The sequence below is a fragment of the Podarcis liolepis genome (genome assembly GCF_965112155.1).
Source record: "Podarcis liolepis genome assembly, chromosome: Z".
Classification (NCBI taxonomy): Eukaryota; Metazoa; Chordata; class Lepidosauria; order Squamata; family Lacertidae; genus Podarcis; species Podarcis liolepis.
The window spans coordinates 42,299,609-42,312,948 of NC_139570.1; the positions used below are offsets into that span (position 1 = coordinate 42,299,609).

The following is a 13,340-nucleotide window of genomic DNA, read 5'->3' on the forward strand; positions in this document are numbered from 1 at the left end:
CCAGACCACTGGTCCATCTAGCTCAGATTTGTCTACCATGATCAGAAGCTGCTCTGCAGGATTTCAGGCAGGGGACACTCCCAGCCAGTCCTGGAGATCCTGGGCCCTTTCCCACTGAGCTACATCCACAGAGGAAGCACTTGGATGGATACCCCATTGAGGGACTTCCTTTTTCTGTCATGTCTTGGGGAGGCATCTGAGCATGTGATCTCCTGCTCCATTTAGCACCCAAAGTCAGGGACAGACAACATATGGCCTGCAAATGTTGTGGATTACCACTTGCATTAGCCTCAGTCAGCACCATCCAACCAACCAAACAAACAAACAAACAGGGGCAGACTATAGTAATATGGCACCCCATGCAAAACCAAAATCTGCCCCCCACCCTGCTGCAAGTGTTGGCCAACCAGCTGCACTCATGTAGTGGGAGGCTGGTGCGATCTCGCTCTCACTCTCGTTCCCCCTCCCCTCCCTTCTCCTCCTCCTTTTTTTCTAGCCTGATTTTCCCTCCCAGGCAAACAAACAAACAAACAAACAAACAAACAAACAAACAAACAACACTTACAGTCATCAGAGAGGTCTCTCTGAATACCCTCCCCACTTTCTCTCATTCCTGCTACCTTCCTTTACATCTTTCTCAAACAGAAATAAAAATTCAAGGCTTTAGAAATCCCCCCTTTTTTTCTTCCTTGTTTTTCCCAAAAAGTCAAAGGAAAAGGCCATAGACTTTTTAAAAAAAAAATCCCTTCAATTTCTGGACTCCAAACCTACCTTACTGCTTTCATGCAAAAGGAAGGAGGAAAGTATGGGGGGGGGGGGAGGCACCCTACTCATAGCCTGGAAGGACAAACCTTCTGGATTTCGTGGACCTTCTCCCTGCCTCTTCCATTTTAAGACGTATCTTACTGTGAACTGAAAGGTGGAGGATTGGGGGGAGACTCTCAAATACAACTTGCTGCTTTCCTCTCCTCTGCTCAGTTCAGTGCCCTGTGTGTGGGAGCCTCTATCCCTGCTCTAAATCTGGCTCTGCACTAATCTCAGTCTGCCCTTCGGATATTTCAGAAGGTTTCCCCTGTGCACTTTTAAGCCCATTTTTGTAGTTAGCAATGAGGTCTGGAAGCTTGCTGTTCTGTTTATTTTTATTATATTTCCCCCCACAAAGCTGCACTTCTGGATTTTGTAATGCAAACAGCCCTGGCCTCTTGGTACCTCTGTTTTTTCTTCTTCCATTTTTCTTTACTTTTTGCAGCTGACTTGCACAACAAGTGTCCACAGGAAGCAGACTGGCAACCTATTGCAGCTGCCTATTTCTGAGCTGTTGCACTCTGTCATTCTCACATTTCACAGTCATCTCTTGTATGCAAGGCCCGCAAAATAGCCTCTGGCAGGTGCCCACTTGTGCCAGTAAAACTGACATTAATTAGCTGCTTCTTTGCAGCCTTTGAAGGAGAAGGCTACAACGCCATCAGGTCCCCCGAGGTTGGGCTGGCCCTGCTGCCAGCACAGATGGCCTGCACAAAATGGGAAGATGCCATTCTAGCTGGCCAGAGTTAACAAGGGTCAAGTGTTTTGCTCTTGTCTGAGCCTCTGAATCTCACGTGTTAGGAATCACAAGTGGGGAGAGAACTGTTGCACTTGGATTCTGTTCGTGGGCTTCCCATTGAGGCATCTCGTTGGCCAGTGAGAGAACACGATGCTGGTCTAGGCGGCCCTTTGCCCTGATTCAGCAGGGTTCTCCTGATGTTCTTATGTTCTTTACAGCCCAGGGCTGCCACTTACCTTAATGGGCCTTACTCCAAGATAAACAGGAATGGTACTGCTACACAGTTTCTTTTCCAGGGTTGTTTGTGGAGATTGCCTGTGTAGTGCTTTGAACACCAGAATGCACTTGGAGTCATGTGGTCAAGTTGTGACTGTAAACGGCGTTTCCGTGCGCTGCTCTGGTTCGCCAGAAGCGGCTTAGTCATTCTGGCCGCATGACCCGGAAGCTGTACACCAGCTCCCTTGGCCAGTAAAGTGAGATGAATGCTGCAACCCCAGAGTCATCCACAACTGGACCTAATGGTCAGGGGTCCCTTTACCTTACAGCTTCCATCACCCTTGACCATTGATCAGGTTGGCTGAGGCTGATGGGAGTTGTAGTCCAACAACATCTGGAGGGCCACAGGTTTGTCATCCCTAATTAAAAACCTTTCTTTGTTCTTTATGAACAACAGCGTCTATTTACCATAGCACCTTGGAAGATACATCCTCCTCCTCTCACACAGGATGGGATGCCTCTCCTAAGCGGATGCCCACTGAGAATGGTGCGCTGGACCAAGGATGAGGAACCCGTGCATACCCTCCAACACATCAAGGCGAAAACCCAGGATGCACGTCTTACAGGGGTGTGCTCCCGCGTGAGTCACACAACCTTCACAACAGCATGGCCCCCAAGAATTGTGACAGGGGGGCTGTTCACTCACATGAGAGCACAGCACCAAAAACACATGTTTTGGGGTGCTGCATGAGACTGCAGCCCCGGAAAAGTGCTTATTTGGGGTGAAATCATGGTACTCAAAATGGGCACTGTGCTCTTGTGTGGAAAAAATGGGATGTCCCAGTTTTACCAGGACAGTTGAGGGGTATGCCTGCAGACATCCCAGAAGTCACCTGACTATATCTCCTACCACCCTTACTCATCAGCCATGCTGACTGGGACTGATGGGAGTTGGAGTCTGGTAGCATCTGGGAGGCCACAGGGTTCCCCAGCACTGCCTTAATTAATTGAAATGCCAAGGGGGAGGGGAGAGAAAGAGATGGGGGAGAACCTCCAGTCAATAGAGTTTTAAACATTCTAGTATTTAGAGCATCCTGAGTTGTTCCTCTGGGTGCAGCTGTTTCTGTCTTGCTCCACTGCATGCAGAGCTGGTAATTAACTCTCCAATGTGGGCTTCCTATCGGGTAGGGAAGAGACATTTTATCACTTGCTAATTCATCATCATTTGCTGATCCCACTGGGATCAAGCACTATCTCCCTTTGTGATTCCCATTGCTCATATTATGTTTCCCCAGTTCTATCCATCCCCCAGTTGTTGCTTTCTTGTAGCCTCTTGAGAGCTGGCAGTATTTTGTAGTTTGGTTTAGTTTGACAAAGCAACACGATGGAAAATGTATAAGAGCACCCAGTGAGATATGATGCAGCAAGGCATCCCAAGGTGTAAACACAAGAATATTGATATGCTCCTCCTAAGAGGTCTTCTTCTTCTTCTTCTTCTTCTTCTTCTTCTTCTTCTTCTTCTTCTTTAATTTGTATTCCACTTTCCCACAAAATTTTACCCAAAGTGGCTCACAACATGAATGAATAAATAAATATACAAAAAATTAGTCCATGCAAGTTTGCATAAAAGAATACAAATAAACCAACCTTGTTTATCACCATAAAAGTTACTAGAAGAGAATTTCTCAAAACAGAAATACAGGTAAAAGGTAGTTTACAAAGCATCCACATACTCCAGATGGATCTGTTTCCACCTGGTTTGGAACCAAGACTCAACCTTCACACATTCAGGTGCTCTACCCTATCTCTCACCTGGGGTACTGCAGGCAGTCCCACTCTGGCTCTCAAAGTGAACCATTCACAGTGGGATCAGGCATTAAACAGGGATGTATTATCATCCCAACTATTTCTTATTTTCATCGCCATGATCCTACACATTGTCAAAGGGAAACTCCCCACTGGGGTAGAAATCATATATCGAACAGATCATATATCATATATCAATTTGAGTAGGCTGAAAGCAAAGAGTAAGGTTACCATAACCTCCATCATATAGCTTCAATATGCTGATGACGTAGTGTGTGCACACTCAGAGGACAACCTCCAAACCATCCTAAATATCTTTGCAGAAGCTTACAGAAAGCTTGGTCTGTCGCTCAATATCCAAAAAACCAAAGTGCTGCATCAATAAGCACAAAACAACCCGTCCACTGAACCACAAATCCATCTTAATAGTGTAACATTGGGAAGTGTCAATTGCTTTTCCTAACTGGATAGTTATCTGTCCATAAGGGCCAACAATGATGCAGAAATCTAGCATCAACTGAGCTCTGTGAGTGCAGCTTTCTCCCAATTGAAGTGAAGAGTGTTTGAGGACCAAGACATTCACAGGGAAACCAAAATGCTTGTTTACAAAGATATTGTACTTCCAACTTTACTGTGCTCTTGTGAAACATGGACCACTTATAAATGCCATTTCCAACTCCTCAAAAGATTCCATCAGTGTCTCAAAAATTTTTTACATATCACTTGAGAAGACAGGCAAACTAATGTTAGCGTATTGGAAGAAGCAAAGATCACCAGTGTCAAAGCAATGATTCTTCAACATCAACTTTGTTGGGCTGGTCATGTTGTTTGGATGCCTGATTATCATCTTCCAAAGCAACTACTCTATTCCCAACTTAAGAATGGAAAGACAATCTTACTCGGCTATGAGTGATTGCTAGAGAAGAAGACTTTTAACCTTATGGAAGGACATAGGAACATAGGAAGTTATCTTCTACAGTCAGACCATTGGCCCACCTAGCTCAGGATTGTCTACACTGGTAGGGATATCCCCAGTCTTACCTGGAAATGCTGGGGATTGAACCTGGTACCTTCTGCATGCAAAGCAGATACTCTGCCACAGAGCCACAGCACTCATCCCCACTTCAAAAGGCTAAGCAAAGGGTGGTATTACCTGCCCTGTTCCTTTGACTTTAAGACAATGGGAGTTCTAATCCACATTAGTGGTTGCAAGTTTTTCTGAGAGGCTTTATTGAGATTTTCCTCCCCTCTCACACACCTGACCCTTCAGAAAGCAGACTGTTTTGCAGGGTTTTTGATGGTGGTGAATTTGTAAATAAAGCATCACAGTTAGCAGTGGAACTATGAAATATCATTAGAACCATTAACACACACTGCCCCAAAAAAGAAACCCTCTTCAGGTATTTGGTATTAAAACAACTTTACCTCAGTTTGTGAAAGCCTCTCTCTTGTATAGAAAGATTGAATAGACAGTCCTTGCCTGAGGCAGAGACTGAAGAAGCTTACAAAATTAGCCCATTGGTTTGGTGCCAATATTATTCCTGTTCAGAGAAGACCCGTTGAAATCAATGGACATCACTGGGGTCCATTAATTTCAGTGGGTCTACTTTGAGTAGGACTAACCTTAGTTCCAACCCCTTCTTTTTGGAAATTGCTCATTGGCGATGATCAGATCTTCTTTTCCCCCCACATCAGCCCATCACTTCTTTGTTTCTTGCAGGTGATTGTGGGGAGCATCTTCGAAGTCATCTGGGCTGCAGTGAAGCCCGGGACCTCCTTTGGCATCAGCGTGTTGAGGGCTCTCAGGCTGCTGAGGATTTTCAAAGTTACCAAGTATGTTTTAAGTTTCTTCTTCCTTTTTCTTTCTTTCTTTTTAGTGTGGGATGTGTGAAGGGGAATTTATGCACTTGGAAAACCCACTTTCAGAAATCCTGATGCATTCGTTAACTGGCTTGGTTTGGTTTGGAATCCCAGGTACTGGAACTCCTTGAGGAACCTGGTGGTCTCCTTGCTGAATTCAATGAAGTCCATCATCAGCTTGCTGTTCCTCCTCTTCCTCTTCATTGTTGTGTTTGCTTTGCTGGGGATGCAGCTTTTTGGAGGACAGTAAGTTCAATTCACTAAATTAATCTCAATAAACTTTTGACGGGCGTCTGGCTACAAGGAACGGTACTCTCCCCGCTTGTGATTCCTAGCAACTGGTATTCATAGGCATGCTGCCTACTGGACTTGCGATAGTTTTGGCTCCAGTTTCAGATGTTTGCACTCTGAATGTTTTGCTAATCTCTCACAGCAGGTTGCAGACGGACTTAAGTTTCTCCCGATTCCAAGCTGGACAGAACCAGCTGGTTCACCACTTTTAAATAGCTCTGTGGGGTTGTTTCATGTCCTGCATTTCAGATTTCTGTAGGCATCTGGTTGACCATTATGAGAGCAGTATGATGGACTAGATGGGCCTTCAGCCTGAACCAGTAGGGCTCTTATGTTCTTATCTGTGAGTACTCTTTGATTCAAATCTCTCACTGGAAGCTCAAGTGTCTTCAATGACAAGGAATATTTATGCCCAGCTCTGGCTGGTTCACTACTTATGGCCACTGCTAGACAAAGGCTACTTGGCCTCAATAATCCATGCTGGAGATCACTAACGTCCAGTTTGGACTGCTTTGATGCACTCTATATTGGGCTACCCTTAAAAAAAAAAAAATTGATAAAAGAAGGGGATTCCAAGATTTGAAGAAGTAACCCAGAATGGACAGTTATTAACAAGGCAGAACATTACTAGTAGAATGAAAATATATGCATATACACATAAAACGTTACATACAGATTGTTAAAATAAAAACATCAGAGCACCAGCTCTTCCCTTAAAAGTAAGCGGTCCTCCTAGAGAAGAACGTGCCAAAGGGCTGATTGTGGCGAGCTGCTGATTCTCTAGGTTCACTCTAGCTGTACTGAAAAACAGTCATGAAATAAGGAAGAATAAAATTACAAGATAATAAAATAATAATCTTAATAATTATAGAAAGCTTAAAAAGAATGAATGATTTAAAATATATTCATTAGTGGAACAGAATCCCGTAACGGCACAGGACCGCAATGCTTCAAGGACTGCCTTTCGCCATATGAATCAACCTGGACCCTGCGTTCACCCTGTGAGGCCCTTCTTCATGTGTCTCCTTCATGAGAGATTCGGAGGGCGGCAACACAAGAACAGGCCTTTTCTGTGGTGGCCTCCTGTCTGTGGAATGCTCTCCCCAGGGAGGTTCACCTGGCACCTTCATTACATATCTTTAGGCACCTGGCAAAAATGTTTCTCTTCAACCAGGCATTTGGCTGATTAACATTCTGTGGCTTTTAAAATGTGTTTGTGGGAAGGTGGTTATTGATTCGGTTTTGTTTTATCATGTAGTTTTTATTCTCATTTTGCATTTTTCTGTTGTTAACTGCCCTGAGATCTTCGGATGAAGAGCAGTCTACAAATTTAATAAGTAATAATAATAGTAATAGTAACAATAACAACACAAGATTCATACTTGCACCAAACATCCCAAATATTCATGAATGTTGCCAATTAAGCTCATATTTAGTGGGAATGTGCCAACCATGAAGATTGTTTAGTCATATAAATCACAATCAGCTCCCAAGCAGAAGCAAAGTTGCATGGGTCCACATCACCCCAGTGACATGTATTTTATGACAGTTTTTCAGAAATGGCAAGAAACAGAACTTCTTTAAGCCATATATCCATAGAGTAACAAGCTGCACCCTTCCATCCACCATAGGTCATTAAATGAGTGGCTATCCTTAAAGACTGCCTGGAAACTGCAGTTGGTGCAAAACGTGGCTTACCAAACTGTTGAGCAGAGCAATAAGGTGGGACCATGTACCACCACTCCTGAAAATAAGGCAGTAGATTTTTTTGCCCAATGGACCAGATTCTTATCTTCCCCTCCTCTCCACAGGCCACCTTTGACAGTTAGGAGGCCCACCCACCTGCCAAACATCTGGTGTCATAATGGTGTCAAGTGGTGTTCTTGGAGGGAGCAGGATCCCCCACCCCACCCCCAAAAACAGACTATTGAAGACTGAGCATGCTCAGACAGAAGACTGGTGGAAGGGAGAATGTTATGGAGCATCCTGGAGAAAGGGCATGGCTGTCTGGCTTGAACCCTGAACAGGCACACTCCCTGCTGCAACATTTTATTGCAAGTCCCAGTTGTACCTCTGAATACCAGTCACTTGGGGGGAGGCACAAATCATGGGGTGGTCGTTTGCCTTCATGCCCTCCTTGAAGGCTTCCCAAAGGCATATAGGTGCCCACTGTAAGAGCCCGGATGCTGGAGTAAAGGGACCTTTGGTCTGATCCAGCAAGGCAGCTCTTAAAAGATTATTAGCATTCTACCCTGCCATTAATATTCATTTTCTGCCTCTTTCTAGGTTTCATTTTAGTGACGAAACACCAACCACAAACTTTGATACTTTCCCCACTGCTATTCTAACTGTGTTTCAGGTAAGGGCACTCTTGACTTGGTGCAAAAGAGCTGAAGGGTCCTCAGAGATCATATAGTCCTCCCCACTGCTGATGCAGGAAATCTGCTGCTTCTGCATGTCTGACAGGGGGCCATCCAGCCTCTGCTTGAAAGCTGCTAATCAAGGATAAGCCCACTGCTTTCTGAGGCAGTCTGTCCCACTGTCAAACAGCTTGTGGCATCAGGAAGTTTTTCCTAATACTTAGTCATATTCCCTTGTAATCTGAACACAGTGACTCAAGCAACTGAAAACACATGTCTGTCATTGTCTATGGAACAACCCCTTCAATATATTTGAAGATGGCTATGAGACTGTCTCTTAAACACACTTCTCCTCCTCTAGGCTAAAAATATCCAACTTATTTAACCTCAGCTCATCGTTCAACCTTAGCTCCAGGCCTCTCAGCCTTGTAAAATAGGCCAAGAATATTGCATCCGTATTGCAATTAGTTTGGGACAGAGACTGAAGCCAAGAGATAAGCAAAAGGTGAGGAACTGGATCTGGCCAGGCGGCCAGATGGTTAGGTCCCCCACCTCTCGTTGGCCAAATCTGAGAGGTGGGAAGAGCCAGGCAACTGTCAGTCATCTGATGTCACAGACTGGTTTGTCAATGCCAGCCCCTATTGCTAGGAAATCTATCTGCTGCATGGAAGGTGCAGGGCAGGGAACCAGCAGGAGTGCCTCTCCTCCCCTGTGCTCTACAGGCTGTCCACCCCCAAGGGCATCCTTCTCACCTTCCTCCTCACCTTCCTTATTTGTCAGCAAGTGCCAATCCAGTCATGATCCAGTTGAGCTCATGGGGATCATGACAAATGCTATCTTGCGCAGCACTTTGAAAGGGGCCTTTCGTGACTTACCTAGCCTCACAAAGCCTCTTTTGAAGTGTGATCTTGTGGCCAGCTTTGCATAGGACTTTGCAGCAGATCAGCAGGGCCTAAACCCCTCTTATCAGCTGAGCCAGGTTTATGCCTGCCCCACACCTCGTACCATATATGACATCTGTTACAATAGGGCAGGTGTATGTGCTTAGGCTGAAATGGCCCCAAGGGCTGAACAAGGTATCTGGCAGGCTTAGCTGGGACTGGAAGTAACTCACCCCTGAGACAGGCTTCTGGCAGAGGAGAGATTTGAATTGGGGTTTTAATCTCATATTCCTATTGACTTGGGGTTTCTTACAGGAGTCACTGGGTAGTCAAGCAGTGGAACTGGATATATAAATGAATGTGCAATGATGGTGTCCTTGCCATTATCCTTACTTAGTTGGGTGGAGAATTCAAAACACAGAACTCTCAGAAAACAAATGTCCAATAGGTGTGGATGAATTTGTTCAATTTCAGTTTCTTGTTTTTCCATTCTTAAGCTCAGTTTGCCATATTTCCACACCAGTTTACTTTTTTAAAAACAAAATCCTCCAGAAAAGTCATTGCCATTTCAGTATGCATTTTCTCCCAAAACTACCTTTTTGCAAGTAATTTCCCCTAATATAACACGTTTTTGGTGTGTCATTTTCCTCAAATATATGAGACCTGAATTTTCTTTCCCCATCCCTAACCTCCAGCTGATATCAACTGTAACCAGGCAAGAGTGTGGTGATTTCTGTCAGCACACAGAACCATGGCCCTTGGCTTTTCTGTCATGTCACCAGAATCCATCTCTGTGGCCCTTGTCTGCCGTGGTGGTTAGCAGATGATGTGACCTGCTTTTCTGTCTTCACAATCAGCTCCCTAAATTAACAAGGACAATAGCCTGAGAGATGGATCTGAGTTCATAGGAGATAATGAAAAGAGTGGAATGTGGGACCCATTGCATTTGACATTCTGGTTTCTGCAGAGCATTATAATTGGGGACAGGAATGCTAATCAGGCAGGAAGCAAATGAAAAAGGCAAACCCTTACTCAGCTAGGTAAGAGGAAATGAGAGACATTCTAAGCTCTGGAAGCTCAAGGGTTGGGCAGCCTTTGCACATGGGAGGAGGGCTTCCTGTCGAAGTCATACAGAAATGGAGGCCACCAAGGGAGAGGTGCTTCCTCTCCAATCCCAGGCTTACCCTCTCTGGCCTCTGAATACCAGTTGCTGGGAATTTTGAGTGGGGAGACTTGCTGTTGCACCTGGGTCCTGCTTGCAGGCTTCCCTTAATGAACATCTAGCTGGCCACAGTGAGAACAGGATTCTGGACTAGGTGGGCCACCAACTGTACTTCTGATGCTTATGGAATGGAAAGAAGATACAATAGTCCAAATAAATCCATATTAGCCCCTTTTCACCTACTCACAACACCTCTTACATGTGTGCATAACCTTACAAAGCACTGTGTCATCATCATCATTGCTTATCTGTGTGCTGCCTTTCCAGACTAAACCAGGCTCAAGTCTTCTGACAACATCAAAATGCTTTACATAATTCATTTGCTGTTGCAAGACCTCAGCTAATGAAAAACACATTCTATTAACAAATGTGCAATAAAATGAAACAGTCCAGTGATTGTTCAAAATAAGGCCTGACAATTAACCCCTCCCCCCAACAATTTAATCCAGATTAAGACTATGGACTAATTCTTGCTATGCACTGATCTACATATTTAGGGAAACAAGATGGTTGACTCCTTGGACTTTACTGCTTCCAGTTGCAGGTGGAAGAAATTGTATGCTGGTGGTGGGAACAGGGTGAGGTCATTCCTTTCTCTACAGGCAACATGGAAACACACAGTTCTATAGACACAACACAACAGTAGCAGCAGCAACAACAATAGAAGAATAAAAAGCAGGATAATGTTTTTATTGAGCCCATCTCTTCAAAGTCTTTACAGGTTAAAAATATATTCACCAGCTCCCAAAAGATGACATCAGAACTAGCTGGGAGAGCCTTCTCCTCCTCCTCCTTCTTCCTTAAATAATTTTTATTGGTTTTTTCACAATTAATTTCCACAATTAACTACAAAAAACAAATCCCCCCATCCCTATTCACAAAAACATTTCAAAACCTTATCTTTGAGGTTCTTTAGACCAGTGTTTCCCAACCTTTTTTGGGCAAAGGCACACTTGTTTCATGAAAAAAATCTCGAGGCACACCACCATTACAGCCCCGTGACGTCAGCGCGCAGCGTCACGCCGGGAGGGACATGAATTGCTAGCAAATTACATAATCACCTCCTTGAGGGCTGGCTCATCTTCTCCGAAGGCAGAACCCCATTAATTAACAGCACAGACTCACACCATAGCCAAGACGAGGGGGGAAAACCTCAGTCATGCACAGTCATGCACATGTGGGGGCTAAATGAGGACGAAGACCGGGCAGAGAGCAGGGTTCAAATCACCCCACCTGGCCAGGACAATCCCTGGGTGCTCCCTTGGGCCACTCGCCTGACCCACCTCGCAGGGCTGTTGTTGCGAGGATAACACGGGGAGAACCACGCGCGCCCCCGGGAGCTCCTTGGAGGAGAAAGCGGGTGATGAATGCAATGCACGAAATATATGAGAGGCGACCAGGTTTTGCAGGTGAGGGGCCCCCGCCAGCCTCCACTTCCAACACCCGGCGCAACGACGCCGAAGTTTCCCCCCGGGCTCGGCTCGGGGAGCAGCGCTGCTCCCCCCAGCTCCCCTTCGCCCTCCCGGCTCTCTGTGCCACCCACTGGGGACCCCCCTCACCTGCCAAGTCCGGAGCGCTGGTGGAAGTTGCATGCATGCATGCAGGGCGCCGCGTTGCCATTGCATTGCACTGCACTCCATGCAACGCCTGCACGCATGCATTGCCTTGCACGCCCGCCAAGGGGTCTCCCCGCGGTCCGATGCGTCCCCTCCGGCGCGGATGCAGCATTGCAAAAATAAAAAACCCCCGACGCAGCCCTACCTGGGGGGCAGCCTCCGCCTCCGCCGCTCCGCCTCCGCGAGGATCCCGGGCTCCATCCTGCCGCCCGATCTCCGCGGGGGCGCAGGCAGGCTGTGCAGGGTCTGCGCGGAAGAGCCCCTGCCTGCCCGGCCGCCGCCGCCGCGCTCATTCCATGGCCGGGAGAAGAGCGCTTCAAACAAAACGCCCGGCCCGCCAGGCCACGCTGGGAAACGTAGTTTGCGCACCCCGCGCGGGCGCGGAGCCCAAGGGCGAGGGGACTACGGATCCCGGCAGCCCCCACGCCGGGGACGGAGGGGGAGAGGCCGGGTGCAGGGATGGAGGGACAGGTGGGCGAGCGAGTGAGTGAGTGGCAGCCGCCAAGCCTTGGCCGAGAGCCAGGAAGGGCCTCCCTGGAGGAGGAGGAGGAGGAGGAGGAGGGAGGCGCAGAGCGGGAGGGAGGGAGGGAACCCCAGGGGTCATCTAGTGACGGCGCCCCAATCGAAAATTTGACTTTAAAAAAAATATATCTTTCGAATTTTTTAATTTTTCCCGCGGCACGCCAGGCAACATCTCGCGGCACACTAGTGTGCCGCGGAACAGTGGTTGGGAAACACTGCTTTAGACTTCATGACTTCCCTTCATTCCCTCTTCTGGTTCCTTATATTAACAAAATTCTTCTGCATTTCCTTACACATACTTCATTGCAGATTGCAAGTGTGAAGTCTGACCCTGCCAATATATCAATTTATTTACATTATTTTGCATATATACAATGAGTGTTTCCCGTTCTTTTTCCTAACTTTGGCATATTGAAATTTCACTGGAAGGCAACTATCAGTTAAGTCAGATTTAAAATCCTGCTCACCTTCCTCACAGTCTCCTCTTGGTCTCAGAGGCTGTAATTTCTGCCTCATTTCTGCCACCAAGGCATTCCCAAATATTTCCTGTCTACCCCCCATGCCATCCATATCTGCCCCGAGTGTCTCCTGATATTTCTTCATATCAATCACAGTTTCCATTTTTCTAAAAATTTCCTCCAGCCCTTGCATCAAGACCTCCACCACTTCTGTTTTCTTTGTCGCTGGTTCTACCTTAATAATTAGTTCTGTCACCATTTCAGTATTTTTGTCCATTTGGGCTATAAGTTTATCTGCTGTCTTATCCAAATTTTCCTTTATCTCCTTAATCAACTTCTCAGTTCATAGAAGAATTCCACCCATTCACCATAAGGCTTATCCCCCATGTCCTGTACAGAAGTCCTTCTAGCCGAACTTGGGGTTGGTTGCTTTTTAATTGCCATGTTCAATAAGTTATTATTAAAACAATCAAAAATGGTCCGAACAGAGTGAAAATATCCAATACTCCTTCTACTCGATTCACTCTGCCCTTGCCAAGTTTCTCTTTCCCTTGTTCTCAAGACA

The 13,340-nt window shown here is 46.1% G+C and overlaps 1 protein-coding gene across 11 annotated transcripts in view; it reads left to right on the forward strand.

The window, feature by feature from the left end:
* The window catches only part of CACNA1B (calcium voltage-gated channel subunit alpha1 B), a 325,506-nt gene that overhangs the window by 192,136 nt on the left and 120,030 nt on the right, over positions 1–13,340 (forward strand). For all 11 annotated transcript variants that reach the window (XM_083485649.1, XM_083485651.1, XM_083485652.1 and 8 more), the window contains 3 exons: positions 5,286–5,398; positions 5,540–5,671; positions 8,003–8,075. In XM_083485649.1, the coding sequence (XP_083341775.1) occupies positions 5,286–5,398; positions 5,540–5,671; positions 8,003–8,075 (318 nt within the window). The remainder of the gene's footprint in view (positions 1–5,285; positions 5,399–5,539; positions 5,672–8,002; positions 8,076–13,340) is intronic.